Source organism: Acanthaster planci, linkage group LG04, assembly GCF_054643075.1.
Source record: "Acanthaster planci isolate LZ-2023a linkage group LG04, COTS_SCS, whole genome shotgun sequence".
NCBI lineage: Eukaryota > Metazoa > Echinodermata > Asteroidea > Valvatida > Acanthasteridae > Acanthaster > Acanthaster planci.
Window position 1 is genome coordinate 13727516 of NC_141780.1, and position 20131 is coordinate 13747646.

Consider the following 20131-nt stretch of genomic DNA (forward strand, 5'->3'; position numbering starts at 1 on the left):
TGACATGCGCGAGCGCCGCTTTAGGGGGGCACCGCAGCAAATAAAATAATTCCCATAGACAGCAGTGATAAATATAAATCCCCATACTTATATTTTAAAAATACTCACAATTCTCAGAGGTGTTCAGGCTGCACATAAAAATGATGTTCCACACGTCCCCTTTCATTTTCCTTTCAATTTGTAGTGGGTTGATCAATGAAGTTTTGAGAAATTCTCACCCAAAGCAGACCACCCCTAAAATGAAGGAAATTTCACTGCCCGGAAAAGTGAAAAATGCATCCCTCTGCAAAATGGCTCAAATAGTGCCACTTTCGGACTCGACTGCATCCAAATTGCTCAGAATCGGAAGCCCTGAGTCCTGCCCAGAGGTTCAGCGTCATATTTCTTCAATTCCTCGGTTCGATGGCTCTCAAGACCCTCTAATATAGAATATTCTGAGTGTATAACTTTTATTAAGAGCTCAGCGGACATATTTCTGGCCTAAAAACGAGGGTGCACCTTAGTCAACGGTTGAGAGTCGGCATGTCCAATAACTATAATTCTCAGCTTATTTCAAAAGTGTTGAAACAGAGTCATGGGACTATAGGGTTTCTTCGCACCCTAAGAACAGTATAAAATACCACCGCACACATCGTTTGGCAGAAAAACAATACACAAAACAAAAAGTATCTCAAAACAAAAACACCCGCTTCTCGAGGAGCCCTGAGTTAGTTGTTTTTCAATCCCAAAGCTAAGTTTTTTCAGTACCGCCTCGCTGTTTTGTACCGATGCTTTGTGATTTTCCAATGTAATTTTTTGAGACTAATGCCCGAGCTGAAGGTGATGAGGGACAAAATCAGTGTCCTTGGAGCGTTTTGAAAGAACTGCTAAGCGCACACTTATATTCCCATCCAAGTATTAATTAAACGAATAATACACAGGTGGTTGGAAGAGTTCCTAATTCATTTCAACGACTTGGTGGGGAACATGCTACATGCTGATATTTTATTTTATGAATTCCGTGTTACCTCGTAGTCTAAAAAGTATCTCTGTTGATGACGATGGAGCAAATTGCCAGCCTGAAAGTCTCCTCTCCCAAAACTGGTCAGGACAGTGAGATTACCACCACGCTAAATTTGGTCTTGCACGTGACCTCAAATCCTACGGCCCCTTTCTGTCTTCCGTCACGTCCAAAGGTTGACGCCGTAATAGCCTTAGACACACTGCTCACATTATGTGCACTGGCGTACCATTCAACTGCCAATGCGCCACCATTGACAGTGAGAAATGTTTGGAGACAACCCTATGAGAAGGTACTAGTGATCCCTTCGTCGCTAGTTACGTCTAAGGTAAACCTCCTGATGAAAACCTTGCGTACTGTGCACGGTGCAAAAGCGTTTTACAAAGGGAACTGGAACCAAGTTTAATTAACAGCTTCTCTTTGCCAACAAATCGTTTGGGGAAATGTTGTCTTTGCTTGGAGACAAAGGCGGCGCATATCGTCTCAGTATGCGGTGTTGACGCTATTGCAGCAGGTTCCATTGTGGGCTTGACACATCTGACGTTATGACAGGAAAGAACAATTGGCCAACTGTCTACACGGCACGTGTACTACATTTCTTGTAAATTGGTAGAGACTTGTATTATGTTCAATGTACAACAACAAAATAAGCTCGACGGCATCAATCTTTAGGCCCTATGACATTTGAACCTAGAGTCAAGGCGCGAAACGGTGAAGCAGTTTTCATTTTTTTTCCTTGACAGAAAGTTAAGTTGTGTTCAAAATGGAAAATTCGAGTCTTGTGACCGATATAAATGCAACTTTGAATCGGACGGCTAATCCTGTAGATGTCACGGGCGACTTTGATTCACCGAGGAAGTACTCCTTGCTGGTGCAGTACTGGGCCCTCGTGGTCGGGATACCAGTGGACGCACTGGGCTTTTTGGGGAATCTCATGACCATCATCGCGGTGGCTAAAACATCGGCTCTCAGGACGCCCACAAACCTCTTCATCATCAGCCTAAGCGTCTCGGACCTCTTGTATTGTATCATCGTGCTGCCGGTCCTCCTGACAGTATACAACCACAACGCCTGGGTCTTTGGCCCAGTCTTCTGTCGGATCCATCCTTTGCTCATGATCACCTTCGTTGGGGCGACCATCATGTCCCTGGCCGGTACTGCCTTCGGGCGCTGCCTCAAAATCACCCAGTCGCCGCTTTATGGTAAACTGTTCACCATCAAGTGGCGGGCAACCGTCATGATACTGGTGTGTTGGCTCTTACCGTTAATATTTCTCCTCCCGCCCATCACGGGGGTCTGGGGAGACCTGGGCTACGAGCCCAAGACCCTAACCTGCACCTTCCTCCGCGGAGGGAGTAATTCCGGCTACAGTATGTTCTTCATGATATCCGCGCTGATCATTCCGACTTTCTCGATAACTTTCTGCTACCTGAGAATCCTGCAGACCGTCTGTGCGAACCACAAGCGCATCCAGAAAATGAGAAAGGCAGTGGTGAACGAGGTGTCGGGCGCTACGAGGGCCAGGGACTCGATGAAGCGACAGCGGACGACGGCTTACCGGGAGGACATCCAATACACCAAGATGATGCTGTGCATCTTCCTGGTCTTTATTGTCTGCTACGTGCCCTACATGATGGCGACCCTGGTGGACCCACAGGTAAAGAACATGACCTTCCACTTCTTCTGCGGGTCGTGTGTGTGGTTCAGCAGCTGTCTCAACCCCATCGTATACGTGATAATGAACAAACACTTCAGGAAGGCCTTTGCCGGGCTCCTGCCCGCCACCACGCGAGGTCGCGCTGCAACAGAAGTCGTTACCTTATAGACATTTCTTTTGCGACGTCACAGCTGCATCATGTATTTTTCTTCGTTCCAGAATATCGTAACAAGCGAGTATATGCTGTATGCACATAAAAAGACCAGAATGAAGAGTGTCTATCTGAGTAATTTCCTGTAGTTGGGGATAGTACCATTTATGCACATCACGGTTAACTGAGTGCCTCTCAAGTTTAGGCGGGTGATTTTGGAAATTATTTACTAGTGTGGTTTATAACTGTCTTAGCGAACCCTAAAATGTCAACCCAGCAAAAAGGTTTCTGCCGGCATTTACGCCTAATTTCCCCCCACCCTTTCATTCAATCCAATGCAGCCGAAGACAGGTAGCTTAGAAACGACGGTCTTCGCTAACGAAGGTATTCAATCGTTCTCGGTGATGCAATATCGAATCACTTTGTTCAACGTGAGTTTGCATATACCTGCTTGTCATTGTGAGCCTTGGATGGATTTGAACATAAAACATAAAAGCTGACAGATAGGCGGGAGTACAAGGTGGAAGCCTAAATTTATTCAAAGTCTGGCCCTTTTGTGAAACGTAAGGCGAGAGTGTTTTAAAGATGGTGCTTGGACCCACCGACCCCCCGGATTCAGAGCTGGATTTTTCGGAGAAGTCTCGGATCCGTGAGATCAAAATAAGTTACAATAAGTAAATTAGATAAAGTTAAGCGGAAAAGTTAAAGGAAAAGGTAAAGCTTGTACCTACTTGCAATACAAGACTTGAATAACTTAGACTTTAACTTTTGCACGTGTTGTATGGATGGTGACGTCTTATGTAATACCGGAATTAAGTACATTTTGTAGATATCTGATCAATCTAAGCACGTTTTCAAAAAGGGTAGGGGGCTTTACCTTTTTGCCTATAAAGGTTGTGCATGGCAACCTTCTATTAGGTAACTGCTTTTATTACAGAGGAATAGCGCAAAAAGGTCTACTCATGTGGATCCCGTGGAACGAAAGCTCTTACCCGTTGGCTGCCATACATGCACACCTTCTACATCAGTTTTCATGACTTATGCTGTCCTATAGTCTTTTCAAGGTGCAGTTTGTTTGCTTTTTATACCGATTCCTGACAAACGAGAACTTTAATATTGTAAGGTTACCTGTAAATATTCAAGAAATAATAACGTTTAGTGTCTTATGCTGTCTAAAAGAGGGCGCAGTTGCTCTCTGAAATTGGAATTTTGTGATAGCTCATCAACATTCTGTCTGGCTTGCGATTTACTAAAAATGATGGTGAATTTTTCAATGCTAGAATTTCGTATTGAAGCTGATGGTATGCCAGTGTATTATAAGGAGAGGAGAGGACATTTTTAGGTAGTTCAGGCCAAATTTTATGCAGAACACCCAAAACTGGGAAACCGATATAAGATTCTTTTGACAAGAAGCTTCCACGTAAAGTTAACTCAATTATAACACCTAAAAATCTAAAACTGAAAATTTCCTCGTTGCTTTTCTTAAGTGTCACTTCATCCCATAAATGGCGCTAAATGTGCTGTTGGATGAGTAGATAAAATAAAGTAAAATAGCTTACTTTACTTATCTTGGCATTGTTAACATAAATATTCATGTCAACATCTTTGTGATTAAATGTGTAAATAAAATAAAAACGTTTTCCATGTTTGTGAAAAATCTCATGCATAAATGGTTAGGGTTAATACACAGGGTGTCCACGTAAAAAGTATACCGAGATAAAAAATTACTGTAATAGTAAAACTACCTTATATATGGGAAAGAGAATTATAATATCCAGAAAGGGCAGAATGCCCTCTTTGCAATGGTATACAGCTTGTGATGTTATTGACACAGATGAGTGAACAAAGTCGACCGCTGTTAATGGTATGTGGACACACTGCATGAGCTGATCCTCTCAATAAGGTCGATGTATATAGGAACAGCTGAGTTGTGAAATTAGCACTTACTTACGACGGGGTTGGGGCGATATGCAACTGCATGTGCATGTTATATCTCAAGTAGCTTGAAAAGACAGGATACAATCAAAATGAGGTTGTGGTTGAACGTTACTTTGAGGTCACTATTTTTAAACTGTAGGCACAGCTTTTGAAATTTAATTCATTCGGTACAATTCCAGTCAATGAAGATAGTTAAATAGTTTCAACAGTCTTAGTAATGAGTGTAATGTTTTAATGAACTGTAGGTATCTAATTATAGTGACCCAGACTTTTTGGACGGTAACCAATCAATAACTTTCCAAATTTCATCGTTTGTAAATTAGAATCATAAAGAAAGAATGAGGAAAGTTATCTTCAATAAAAATCCTTGTTTTGATATTAATGAACATTAAAGGTGTTTTACGTTCATTTATCACAATTTGTTGCATTAAAAACACATGGAGACATCCCTTTAAATAACAGACACTATAAAAAAATGGAAAAAAAAATGAAAGATAATTATTCCCAAGAGTCTAGCCATCATTATTATTTAAGTACAATATTATTATTCAGTTTATTATTTTCCATTCAACAAACTGTTTCCTGTCGCAATGATAGTTCCTGAACCAGTCCAGGGCCTTTCCGCCAACTCCATAACTGTAACAAAGGTCTTTGAAAAAATAATGGTGTGTGTGTCAAGAAATGATGAAATGTATCTCAGCAAGTTCCATGAGGCCAGTGTGGGTTGCGAAATTAACGGGAAACATGTCGGGGCGATTTTCTTTTCAATTCGTGTCTCAAATACATGTACCTTGGAGAGACGGGCTGAAGTTGAAATAGTGTGGTAAAGCAACACATTAATTCTGGGTTACTTTAAAAACAAACCCGAGCATAAGTTTGAAATTCACTGGGTCTATTCCAATCCATAAAGACATGCATGCACATTGAATGATTTTAACAAGAGATTGGCATTAGAAAAATGAAATAGGTGTGTAATTTATTGTGACGAGGACGTTTCTTGGAGTGTAACCCGTCCATACATTTCAAAAGTCTATTGTTTTTATTGGAATCATAATAGGAAAAAAATGAGGGAAATCCCCTTCAATAAAAACTATATTGATCTTAAAATCGATATTAATGCCAACATCTTTGTACTTCTTTTGAAAATAAGATTAACCTGTTTCCTTTTCATTTATCAACAGTTCGTTGCATTTACATAAGATGGAGATATTCTTAAGTCTAGATAAGTAGACAAAGGTCCTTTTGATAACAGACATTATAATGAAAATGGTGGTGTCATCCGCAGACAAAAGAAAAGAAAAGAAAACAATTTCGAAGAGTTAGATATCGGTTAAATACACAAGGAAGAATAACAGATCGAAAATGGAGCTTTTTTAATTTAAGGGTCAATTTATTATTTTTCCATTTAATAAACTGTTTCCTGTCGCAAAGATAGTTCCGGAACCAGTCCAGGGTCTTTCGACCAACACCATACCTATCATAGCTAGGAAAGTACAATTTCGTAAGCAACAATGTCGAAGGCGTCACAAAGGTCTGCAAAGAAACAAATAGTGTGATTAGATTTATCGAATTAGATTTGTCTTCTACCGAAGAGCGCGAATGAAGCATAAATACAAATAAGTCCTTAGAAATTCGTGTGTTGGGTCGAGAATGACAATATAAACTTGATATTGAAATATCCTATAATAAAACATTTTGTCGTCCACGGTTATTTATACAAGACATTTCCTTCATTTTCTTTGAAACTTAGAAACAAACGGACGACATGCTTCATAAATCGGACTCATGACCATACTTTTCGAGAAGAGAACTCTTATGTCAATAAAGAAAAATTTGAAACATTCAGATAGCTCATATATAAATAGAAAATTGCGATGAGACATAACATGACGCCCCCACAGATATGTATCTTTTACATACATGTCCTGGATAATATCGCGCGAACAATGTTTCTTAGGGGGTGCTGAGGTTGTAAAATCATAAAGGTTTTTCGGTGGATCTCTGACATTGGGGAGTTTATCATTTGTGGCCTAACGTGGTCAAAGTTGGGGGTGCTATTTTGTACACCATCACCCCGGTCCAAAAAGTTAGGGGTGCTTCAGCACTCCCCGTTCCCGTGGGCTTGACAAACGGATCTTATCCAAGATGCAGAACAATTCAAATGTGTAACAGTTTTATTGTATAAAAGAAAAATCAGCCCTCACAATTATATAGAGCGCCCTCATCAGAAGTTTAAGTTTCAGCCACTGCTTTTGTGCTGGCCCAGTGACAACGGAAACTAGCTCACGCAGAATCAGGGACATTCGATTGAATTATCGTTGGTGTTGTTACGCCTGGGTGTGTTTAACCCAAAATGAAATCGGCAGTAAGTGGAAAAGCGATCCTTTCATAATTTCACGTTTGATGTCTTGTCTGGGCCTCAATGCCACTCTTCGCATATATGACATGATATTGGAATCAGGGTGGCAGTGAATTCTGATCTATTTTACGAAGACGATTCAATCGTGACCTTCTCCTCATAAGATCCATTTCAATATCAGTAGATGCTCATTATGTCGGTATGCCTCCCAGTAACCTCTCAGATTATAAAGGGAAAAGTTTTTGAGGGTCTTATTGCGAATAGATTTAGAAATAAAAACAGGTGAATGGATTCTCCAAAACGGACGTCAAGTGTAATAATGTATAAATTATTTTACTCTAAAAGAGCCAGGTTAGCCTGTTTTGAACCTTCTCATAGAAGAGAGCGATTTTCCATTAGACTTGGATACTCATGATCGATACAACTGTGAAGTTTCAACTAAGTCTGACATAATGGTTGGATTTTACGGTGATTTGAAGTTCAAGGCAACACGCGTGCCTGCTCGCGTGAGTGGAGCACGTGAATAGAAAAGTATATGTTTTGGGCTGACCTGTCTAGGAAATAAGGCGCTGCGCGAGAATAGTTTATGTCCGATTTTCACAAAACATGTGACAAAATTACATTCTTTTAATTAAAATAAATCTTGAATGCTAAGCACGTGAAAAAATGGACTGCAATGATATTGGGAAAATGTCGGAAGTGTCGGAATCCGGCCGCCCTATTTCTTTCAGAGTTGAAAAGATGACCGTTGACACGGCATGCTGCCTGGTGAACCTTAATCACACTAAATAATAGCAAAAAAATTAACGATGGTTTAGTGTGCTCTTCTTTATCGTCATCTATTTCATTGGCAGAAAAGAGGGAAAAGTCAATTACATGTTCTTAGAAATGCTTCGTTCTTACAACCGAAGCAGTTTACCATTTTTAGCACTTTGCCCAAAGCACGCAAACGCAACCTTTTACAAAATCGGGCCTATCTTTACTTTGGCTAGACCAATTGCCATGATTTAATCTTCTTAAGAGAGCTAAACGTATGACAAAGATGATTATTGAAAAACAAAACCTGGTGACAGATATTTTCATGTTCAGCAAAAATACTCATTTGAGCATAAGGGGTTTTTATGGAGTTGGGACACCTTGTATAAGCCTTGATATTTTGCCTAAATTCACGATTGTGTCTTTATTCTGATTTAAAAAAAAATCTTTTTCAAGGCCTGGCGCAATTTTCTTTGGGGTTGAGGCTTGCTTATGTGCATTCCGTATCACTCGGTAGCGCACTCCCAGCCCTTCCGTATACAGTGTATATAGTATCCAAGTACCAACGTTGCTATGAACGAATCAACGGTTGCCTGGAAGCAACAAGCAAAACATTGTGTCATAGCAACTGAATCAATGCATAGACTTTCACACGCCTTTGGTTCATTTGATGCATTACTATTCATCAGGCCAGTACGTATCAGAAAGAGAGACTTGCCATAAGCGGTTGGCATTGATTGAAAAGATGATATTGTTGTCGTCAATATGAATTAAAATGGCATAAAAATAATACTTTTGACTAAAAAAAAACCCCACGAACCTCAACCTCGACAGCTTAATGCTCCACGAAACGACCTTCCATCATGCACGGTATTCATACGTACAGGGTCAAAGTCAATCTCTAATCGGTGAAGCAGACTGTACATTACCGGGACTGTTTGCACGTTTCAGTACAGGTTCGACGTCGTTGACATTGATATCGAGATTGATTTTGCTCGCTGGTAGAGAAGAACTCTTATTCCCACAAGGTTATAATCATACAGTTCATACTGGAATGGTGTTTTGGAGAAGCTTATTCCACCACACGTGCACAAGAACTACATGTACACTGAAAACATCATCTCTCTTTTAAAACCTTCTAACGGCGTCCACTGCGAGAATGGAAGCAGGAAGCACAGCCAACGTGCAGGTTGTATTGACTGGCAATTTAAGCGTTGAGTTGCCAAAGCAACGCTCCAAAGTTGTCCGGATATTTACGAGTTCCACCTTTACAGGTAGGCATTCTAAACTGCAAAATCTATTGCTTGAGAATTTTATTTGCTTCTTGTACTTTGTGAGCAGCGATCACGATGAAAAAAATTGACTATTACTCTGTACCTGTACATGTTTTGTGTATGTGGTGACAGTGCTGCGGCAAGGCTACCATGTACAGGCCGTCATTGTTACTTCAGCAAGTGTATGGAAAAACACACTCAAAGCAAAACAGAAACAAAGGAACAACACGAAAAGCAAACTATGGATTTTGATTTTATCACACTCGTGGTCTGTTAAACATTAACCATGACGCGAGAAGCTGTTGACTGATAATGGATCAACTGCATGAATAATCACAAAAGGGTTCGTAAATTTGTAAAGCTTCGGTTTTCAATCGAACTTTGATAAATTGGCGTAGGTCTATTAGTTTACGGTAGTCTGGAGGATAATTCTCAGTACGTCATTTCTGCTTTATATACCGCATAGTAAGCCTTGGGTGTAGTATTGTGTTATGGTTTTTTTGTTAAGCGAGTACAGACATCGTTCTATTTGGCCTTTAGTAAAACTCCTATGTAAATTACTTCTCACTTTTCTTCAAAGTAAATACATCAGTAACATTAAATAATTTACGGTTGATTTTCTCTTGCTTCACACCGGAGTCCTCACCCATCGCCTGGTCCAGAACTTCTCCACACAGAATGCCAACAAAGGCATAAAAAAGGGTGTCGAAACTGGTACAAAATTTCACACAGAAATTCGGCTACTACGCATACAGCACAAAAGAACAAACTCAGAGCACAGAGCTCAACTGCATGTCAGCACATAGTATCAATTCCACTCTGGACCACAGGCAACTGCTGACAAGGCAGAGGATCCTACACCTCTCGTGCCTAGTAGGAGTTCTACCCTTGTTGTTATTGTTGTTTTGTTTTAATGCCCCTTTCAGCTACTCAGGCTATTTGCGCCAATAACTACACGTTGATTCATACTCTTTAGTCATTAGTATCACTCTGTGGAGTGAGGATGAAGGGCCAGTTTTAGAGGCAGCTAGGAGGAAACTGGAGTACCCGGAGAAAACCTGCAAGAGCGAATATGGACTGGAAACAAAATGTACTTGATTAAAGCCTAAGCCAAGCCGGGACTCAACTTGAAACCCAGGCCTCATTGGTACAAAGCGAGGAAAGAACGGCTACGCTAACCCACTCCCCCTGTTCTGACTCTGGGACTACGCCCAAGCTAATTATCACCAGCCTAGAGACAGAGTATACTGGTATCCTGCATTCAACTGTACACATGTGCATTGTCTATCCTACTCGAGCCCGAAATTCACAACAGTCTAATTAGATTAAGTAGGCCACGCTAATCCTTATGGGAGCCAAGAAGGAAATGAAGAAAATTCTTCAACTAAGGGCTTCCTTCACCTGAATCTAAATAACTCAGCTGGGGAATAAATAACTGAAATATTTTAGTGTACAGACACACACCCTAATAAAGACACCAAAATTTTACAAAGGGAAACCTGATGTGCTCATGATCATTATTTCTTCTGTTTTGGACCAGCTGTAAGCCAACGTGTTTTAGCAGTTACCATGTAAAATGAAATGAACTAAATTTACAAAATAAAAACAAGAAAATGCTTCATTCTAAAGTAAACTGTAACAACAGGTTTTTCTTTAGATCTCCGACTGAAATTTACGCGCAATCAACAAGCAGTTCAGCTACTGTTCTGACTCTTTAATGTAGGTTTTATGATGCGCTTGTGGTTTAATGTATACTAAAATCCTTATAGGAGCGCTCCAGGGTGAATACTAACAGTCTGTGTCCAAACTCTATGGGCTTTGTTGAGTTCCAAATTCCCAACTTAGAAGGCACACCGAGTCCCACTCTTTGATCCTCCGAGCCTAAATACAATATTTATTGCCTGATAGTTCCTGGTCTGTAGCCAGGTATCCCTATGTAGGTACTGAGAGAGAGAGAGAGAGAGAGAGAGAGTTGTAGCAACTCATTGAGCTTTTTGGAAAGAACTTTTATCGTAACGGAAAACAAACAAAAATAAAATGAGGTCTATGATCTTTGAAACAGAAGTTTCTACGAACCATTTTTTGAACAGACACATCTGTAGAACGTAACGCCCTGATGAGGGAGACGTACCCTCGTCTGAAGGATTACTGCAAGTCACGCCATGGTTTGGAGTTCCAGGTCATTGACATGCGATGGGGAGTACGGGACGAAGCGACAGACGATCACATGACGTCACAATTATGCATGGCGGAGATTGCTGGCTGTCAGCGCCTTTCCGTGGGACCAAACTTTGTTGTGAGTTACAATAGTGCCGCTACTTTTCCGAGTAACCGAGTAAAATCATTAAATACGAAGGTGGTTCATTTTATATTGCTTCAAGCACAGATTGGTATTTTAGCTTCTGGAAATAAGATCGACAGTTTCCTTTTGTTCATTTTTGTCTACTAGTTGTTTGACTCATTCCTTAGTAACTAATTCGTTATAGCGTTTTACCCTTGAGAAAGATTCTACTGAGATCAAATCGTCGTGTCCTCTGAATTTTAGATTTCCATATTTCATACAAATACAGGTGGAAAGTAGTCAGACTTTGTATTTTGCATTTTTCTTAATGGCTATCTTTGACTACTTTTGCAGCGCAGAGAGTGTTTTCCAAAATTACTTTCACAATAATCCACTACCTGTGTTTTCCCACTCAATAACGAACATTTTTTGAAGAAAAAAAAACACATTTTGTTCAAATATGAGTCGGCATAGCACTATAGCCAAAATAATATAAACCCTTTTTTTGGCAGACGTTCCTGTGTCAGAAGTATGGGTACCGACCCTTCCCGCCAAAGATTGAGAACGAGGAATTCAAAATTCTGCGGGAAACTTTGATGGACAACGGAAAGCCGATCAAAACACTCGACAAGTGGTTTATCTGTGACGAAAACTGCATACCACCCGTGTACGTCTTACAGCCAATCAGCTCCAGGCTGCCATACTTCAATCGCCAGGACGATCCAGAAAAAATGAGGGCGCACAAGACAGAGTGGTGGGCAACGTTCGAACAAGTACAGGGACAGCTGCGCTTTGCTGCTAACCAAGCGGAAAAGCGGGGACTACTGGCGGCAGACCGAGCCAAGAAATACAGGATTTCAGGTTTGTGAGCCATTTGAAGTGCCATATATTGTCGCAACAAGTAACTTCTCAAATGTTCTTAAAATCGTGTACGTTTTTCCCTATTTTCGATGTACAGTTACCCACGACGAGGTTGATCATGGCATTTTGAATGCACCGTCAGACAGGCAAAACCACTGCTTATGTTTCATCCGAAAGTTCAGTGACTTGGAGAGCAAGTGTGAGGCGAGAGAAGCTTCAAAATTCCTTGACCTCCTGGACAGAAATGTAGACATTGAGGCAGGCGAGCTGCTTTCTGATCTACGAGACAACAAAGTCCCCCAAGCACTTCCCCCATCCAATATAATAGTAACCGATCTGGGGGAGTGGACAAAGGATGGAGTTAATCTAGAGAACGACAATCACAGTAAATATATCAAAGGATTTTTGGATACGTTCTACGCCAAGATCGTAAGCATGGTTGAGATCGGTGTCTCCAAGGAGAAGCTCGCCAGCCTGGAAGATCCCTTACATCAGGAGATTCTCCAGCACCTAGCTTTCAGTCTTACTAAGTGCGTTGGATTCCAGGGCAGGGATGACATCATTAAAAAGGTACAAGACTACATTATGCAGCGAGTAAAGTGTGACGATGACAAAGATGGTGTTCCAATGGTGTTATATGGAGAGTCAGGAAGTGGAAAGACATCCATTATGGCAAAATGTGCAGCACTTGTTCAGCAGTCATGGCTTTGTGGCACTGACACAGTGATGATGCTACGATTTCTTGGCACAAGCCCAAATACCTCATCCATTCAGCGAGTTCTGACAACGCTATGCAAACAAATCATCCAGGTCTTCAATCGGACAGATTTCCAAGTTCCTACTGAGTACAACAAATTGGTGGCAGCCTTCATTGAAACTATGAAATTTGCCACAGTGGAAAGGCCTCTTGTCATTTTTCTGGACTCGCTTGATCAATTATCAAGTGATCATGGAGCACATCGCATGGTTTGGCTACCGAAGTCGCTACCTCCAAACGTTGCTCTCGTGGTTTCTACACTTCCAAAGGAACACGGAATCCTGGAAAAGGTTAAGGAAAGAGTTCCTGATCTATCTCAGTATACTGAAGTAGCACCCTTTTCCCACGTAGAAAGCACAGATATATTGAAGTCCTGGTTAGCCACTGCAGAAAAGAGAGTCACGAACTCCCAGCTCAGTCTAATTGATGAAGCAGTAGCTGTGTGCAGTCTCCCTTTGTTTTTAAAGCTTGTCTATGATCAGGCCATCCAGTGGCGCTCCTACAATGCCCTTGAAGAATGCATTCTCAAGCCTGGTATCCAAGATATGATCAATCTCATATTTGGGAAACTTGAAGAGTACCACGGCCAAATGCTCGTGTCTAGAGCTCTCGCATACATTACCTTATCGCCCACTGGTCTTACGGAGACGGAGCTAGATGACCTCTTGTCTCTAGACGATGACGTCCTAAACGACGTCTATCAATTCTGGATGCCGCCTGTTCGTCGAATCCCACCGTCTTTGTGGACAAGAGTTCGGAACGACCTGAGTTCTTACCTCGTAGACAGAGATGCAGATGGTGTGACAGTGATGTACTGGTATCATCGCCAGTTTATCGAGACAGCACGTCAGAGGTACCTCAACGACGATAGCCTGAAGAAGAAGCTCCACAAGACTTGCGCTGAGTATTTTGACGGCACCTGGTCTGAGGGTCGGAAAAAACCCTGCCGATATTCTGCTCTGCAAGTTGAGCGTTTCGGGGTTCCAGCTGAAGCAGAAGAAGACCGTAAAGTTTCAAGTCAACCCCTGACTTTCTCAGTGACCCAAAATGAAAGTGAAGGTATTGTGACCTTCAACCTCCGGAAACTCACCCAGTTACCTTTTCATTTAATGGAAGCCGAAGAATGGAATACACTGAAGACATCTGTGCTCTTTAACTTTGACTTTATGCTCAGCAAGGTGAAGGCCCTCTCTATGCAAGATGTCTTGGCTGATTTCTCCAAAGCAGAAGAAAAGATTGATGACGCAGAAATTGTTATACTTTTGGGAGCCCTGCGGCTTTCGTCGTCCGTTATTTCAAATAATCCCAACCAGTTAGCGCCAGAGTTGATGGGAAGACTGATGGATGCCGCTACTACATTCCCAAGAATGAAATCCCTTCTCGAGCAAGCTAAAATTGTAGGGAGACTGTCTCATCCTATGCTTCCGGTGAGTACTTGCCTTCAACCCCCTGGTGGAATGTTGTTGGCGTCACTTGAGGGCCACACTGAGGAAGTCGTTTCCATGGCAATAACAAGTGATTCACGGTTGGTTGTTACCGGCTCGAAGGATAACACGGCTCGCATCTGGCAGATAGAAAATGGCACATTGGTGCACATATTGAATGGTCATAGGGAAGCCGTCTATGGCATCGAAATTACACCCGATGATCAGAGTTGTGTGACGTACACCCACAATGGGGAGTACATGAAGTCAGGCAAAATATGTGTCTGGAATATGGAAACAGGAGATCTGATTCACCGACTAAAAGGGCATACAGGTAAAGGCCAATCGAACCTGGCAATCACTTTGGATGGAAAATACGCTGTCAGTGGTCTACAGACAACAGTCAGCTACGATGATGATAACGAAGACACTGACTACGACGACGATGAAGTAATCGCTGATTCAAAGCAAAGGCACAAAGAAGCAAAAAGGAAAGAGTTAATGGCCGAGGAGGACGAAGCTTGGGATGAAGAAGAATATGATGATGAAAACAGAGACGTCGTGATTATTTGGAATTTGGAGTCCGGACAAACCATGCACTGGTTGTACAAACATACAGGTTAATAGCTATGACAGTTGTCTCTGTTGGCACCCATTTTTATAAAATTTTGAATGCATTATTGTTTGATTAAAAAAGTTGTGACTAAACTTGGCGTTCTCATGCCCATGGAATGTGCTATCATGCTTGACAATTAAAGTCCTGTGTAATATTTGATCCTTTAGTTATGCAGCTTTACATCGTTAACTCTATCTTTTCAGACGAAATAAAAGGCGTCCTGACGACGGAGATAGATGAACGACAAGTAGCCATAACATTCTCCCAAGATCACACTCTTATTCTTTGGGACATCCTGAAAGGTGAGACAATTCGTGAAATGACAGACGCAGATACGTTCCCAATCTGGAAGGTGACTCTCTCTGAAGATAGACGACTTCTTGCGTTGCATGGTTGTGAAATTTCACTGCACAGCTTCCCTGACTGCAAGTATCTTGGAGACAGTAGAGACCCGGAGTCGAACTCCACTGTGGAAACCATGTACATAACCAGAGACAACAGTCGTGTCATATCTGGACACGTCTGTGGTGCTGTGAGAATGTACGGAACCGGCAAGAATACTGAGAGAACACTCCTCAAGAAACAGGACTGCTTTGAAAGAGACGGCCCAGTAACTAGCATGGCTGTTACTCCGAATGAAATGTAGGTATATCTTTCTTTTCATTTTTATTCAGAGTAAAAAGTCACATTTCATCAACCCCTCAGTTAATGGATGAGCATTAAACTCAACAAGATAAAAAAGTTGCAAGTATATGCCAAATTTGGTCATAACAAAATAAAAAGGGGAAAGTCTTCCTTTTGATCTTGCATTGATTTTTTCACTTTGTTTGGCTATTTTCAGGCATGTAATTGCTGCGTTGAAGATGTCAGAAGCTGTAGTTCTCAACCTTGAAACGTTGGAAGTAGAGGCCAAACTGCCGCATATCTTGAATGTGTTGACGGTCGCCGTCACGCCCGATGGTTCCAAGATTCTCACAGGGTCAGAGGACAAGAACGTCCGCATCTGGGATGTTGCTAATCTCAAAACATCCAACTCGAGTGACGAACCAGAACTGGCGATCAGCAAACACGACGGTTACACATATGAAGCACTGACCTTAAATGCCGACGACAAAGTTATCACAACGGGAAGTGATAAAACAATCAAGCTGTGGGATGTGCGGAGCGGGAAGTTAATCAAGTCCATTGGGGATCCAACGGGTGGAAATTGCTATGCTGTGGCCATAAGTAGAGATGATACCTTCATGGTAGGCTCAAGCAGCGGATGGTACGTCCTAACCTTACCTGACTTGGTGCTCCAGCGCAAATTCAGAGAGCAATGGATTACGCCCTCCCACTGTGTGATTACCCCAGATAACAGTAGGCTCGTTGCTGGGCTTGGACAGCCTAAGTTTGAGATCCGCATCCTCCATGTGGAAACAGGGCAGACCCTTGAAGTTATCAAGTTGAGATCTACTGCTTTTCGCATGCTAAGGTACGGAGTGTTCATCAACCAATATAAGATTGGAATGTACGACTCCTCGGGAAAAACCAAGATACTCCAGCTTATCGACAGCAACCAGGGGCAGGTGATTAGTGAACTTAGGCATGCCGATCGAGTCTTATCATTCGCAGTCTCTGCTGACGAAAGGAGGCTTGTTGCCGGCTGCAGCGACCACGATATCGACCTCTGGGATCTCACCACCTTCTCACACATAACAACTATGAAAGCTCACACAGGACGCGTCACGGCAGTATCATTCTCTCCCGATGGAAACCATGTAGCATCTGGGGCCGACGGCGGTGAAGTCATCATCTGGGACGTCCAATCACAGTCCTTGAAGCATTCCATGAAACAAGCACATGAATCTGATGTCTCAAATGTTATATTCAGTCCCGATGGCCGATTTTTGGTGTCAAGTGGTCAGGATGACAATTACATCCAAGTGTGGGACACCCAGACCGGCAAACACTTGATGAAGTATCATACCTATGCCAAGACTAGTTCCATAATAATGTCAGCTAAATGCAACACTGCCATTGTAACACTTCAGGATGGAAGAGTAGCCTTCCTAACATTCTCACCGAGTGTCCCCTCATTTACCTCCAGTAAGAAGTCAGCACCTGCTTCGGTCAGTGGTATCTCAATGAGTCCACACTCACCGATGACAGGAGAGCAACAGCCTCATGTCAAACGACAAATGCAACAGATGCGTGACGCTCGGCTCCAAAATCAGCCGCGTAAGAGTAAAACATGTCAAGTTCTATGAACGGGTAATTGCAAAAAAAAAATGTGCTGAGAACTGAGTTTCTTTGAAAACTGAATGTAGAAGAGGATAGGATAGTCATCCCAGTAATTCCTTCGAGTGCGCGAACAGTCGTGAGCTCAAGTGCATGCATATTTTACATTTTTGGTGTCTGATGGCAAAGTCATGAGTTATCAGAAAATCAAGCGAAGGGAAATGCCAAACTATTAAGGAGACTTACTGTGGTGATGAATTATTTTGGTAATTTTGCGAGCATACTCGTCCATTGCACAATGATAATCTTATCCGGAACGACCGTTTATGCATCAATCAGGAAGCTACGTGCAATTTATTCCTGAAAATGTAACTGTGTTCAATATGATTTTAAGCGGGAAATTCTCCTTTGTTAATGAGATGTTGTTCATTTCACAAATGTAAATAATTGAAAGCAGAAGGCATGTTTACAAAGCGTTTACGTTAGTTCAGAAATGCTGCATTTGATCTGGTGACACTGTTTCAACGTTTAATATCAATGAGTAAATCTGACAAATCCTATCGATGCAATAATTGATTGAAAAGCTTGTTCCGCGATCAACACTGTGGGCTTGAAAAAAGTATCTTAAAACTTTCCCTTAATCATGTGACATTTACCTCTAACCAATTTGGAAACCTAATAAATCGATCAGCACCTCACAAAAGCACTCTGTCAATATCAAGATTATCATCGGCTAATTGGTTGCTAACACTGTTACAAATTCACCTCCAACAAGGAATAGGCCCGAAATACTGAATAGTAGCTGCTCTAGTTCACAAAATGTCTCTACCGTATTTAGATTCGGCTTTCATCAAGCACTTAGTCCATTATATCCAGAGGGGTCAAAAACAGGTATACATCTCTCCATGTAAAAGCTCAAGCTTCATATTCCCATGCTTGATCTAGTTCTCGCATTTGGGTTTTTCCTATTTTCCAGATATGTCCTTACTCTTATTCTAAGCTTCCGTGATTCCCTTACAGTTACTTAAATTTCAAAAAAATATGTATCTGAAGAACACAAGAAACTGCCAGTCATAACCATCGTGCATTCAGCGGGCACTATCACTGTGTCCAGGGATACTGAAAAACAATATTTTGGAGATGAGAACATTTGTGAAGAAACATGAGAAATATTTAAGCAACAAGAGTAAAGTCGGCTAAAAAGGGCCGTGAAGAATTACAGACTTCAAGCCAGCTAGCAAGTGCAGTGAATAATTACTAGGCGGCTGTACAGGAAGATGTTTTGAAGATTTGTAGAAGATTAAATTTGTTTGTTATAGCCATGTAGCCCATTGCAATCGTGCCTAGGATTGCACTCACAACAGACACACTTGAACCCCATGAAATGATGTTTTGCACATACGAGTCACTCACCCTGAGCAGCAGATGTTAATTCCTGTACCTGCCACTACAACTGTATACATAATAATATTTTAAATAAATGAATAGTTGTCGTCAAATTCCGAATAAAGTTAGATCTTCTTGATTACTAAAGGTCACATTCCTCGAGTAACTTTTTTTTTTATTATGTGCTGAATTACCTGCGCCTCGCTTTAGCAGACTTCGTTTGTTTGTAAAATTGACGACTTTGGAGCAACCCTGGTGAGCCCTTACTTATGGAATTCCATATCTGCCGTCGTGCGTCGCCCGTCCGACGCACGACGGGCGACGGAAAATGGCATGTTTGGAACTGGTAAATGGCAGAATTGGGACAAAGCAAAAGGCGACGGGCGACGGCAGATAAGGAATTCCATAATAGTCGGTAGTTTCCAGTGACAACATGAGCGGTTTATTTCAACCATGAATATTCAAACATTTAACCAATCAACTAAACACTTCTCAGAATGTAACTTCTGTTGGCACAAAGGCGAATTCTAATTCTTGACGCGCGAAATCGCCTGCACATTTTCCGAAGTAGATTGAGTTGAAGATGAAAGCAGTATTGCAGAAATGCATTCACTTTCGCGCAAAAATGAATGTCAACAAACTAAAATAGTGCCATATCGGGAAGGAGTAGCTTTTGTGACTGTGATTACTATTACAAACAAAATACAAGTACACGTACATTTGTATCCGAAAAATGCATTGGTACGCGGCTATTCCACATGAAGCGCGAGTAGGCCTACACAGTATCATCAGATATGGGTAATTTGCTGCAAGGTATAAGGGTAAGTCGAGTTCAGTTCAGTTAGTTCAGTTTGTGCATAACCAATTTAGTCGACAGTAACATAAATGCTTATATATTTTCTTAGATTCATGACAGGATCCTGAAAATGTAGGCCTAATTTTTTATTTTTAATTCTTCAAGGTCGGTATTTGTGTGTGTGGGTGTGTGTCTGTGTTTGTGTATGGGGGGGTCTGGCCTGTATCATCGGCCTTTGAGCCCGCCGGCACGGCAGCGCACTCCCCGTCCAGTTATGCATTGCTTCTATATCCACCCTGCTCTGTGGACGATGACCGGTTGCCTTGAAGCAACAAGCGAAACATAGCGTCATGGCAACTATACCAGTGCATAGACTTTCATAAGTCCTTGGTTATATTTGGTGGTTCATTGCTGACTGGCCTCGAGCCAGCAGAATGAGAGAGGGGGGCACCGACTTAGCGGTTTGAATTAATTCAGAAAATGTTGTTTTCTCTGCCAATATTGGCAAAGAAATGAAATGGAATGAAAAATCATCAGCTCGCTTGACAAATCAAACTACATGAATACACAAAGATTCACTTGCGCAGTTGACAACTCTGCAGGGAAGTCCATTATAATAGAAACAGACTGTTGTGGAGACTGTGTAACGGTATTG

General features: G+C 41.7%; 2 protein-coding genes across 2 annotated transcripts; both read left to right on the top strand.

The window, feature by feature from the left end:
* The first annotated feature begins 1267 nt into the window (after positions 1-1267).
* Positions 1268-5945, top strand: LOC110985622 (protein trapped in endoderm-1-like). The gene has a single exon (XM_022246763.2). It carries the CDS (start codon positions 1764-1766, stop codon positions 2823-2825), a length of 1062 nt encoding a protein of 353 aa, XP_022102455.2. The 5' UTR covers positions 1268-1763; the 3' UTR covers positions 2826-5945.
* Positions 5946-8524: 2579 nt separating this feature from the next.
* Positions 8525-18827, top strand: LOC110985654 (NACHT domain- and WD repeat-containing protein 1-like). Its single transcript, XM_087136126.1, has 6 exons — positions 8525-9135; positions 11226-11431; positions 11929-12277; positions 12375-15077; positions 15278-15716; positions 15916-18827. The coding sequence occupies exons 1-6, from the start codon at positions 9021-9023 to the stop codon at positions 17321-17323; spliced, it is 5220 nt and encodes a 1739-aa protein (XP_086992252.1). The 5' UTR covers positions 8525-9020; the 3' UTR covers positions 17324-18827.
* The last annotated feature ends 1304 nt before the right edge of the window (positions 18828-20131 follow it).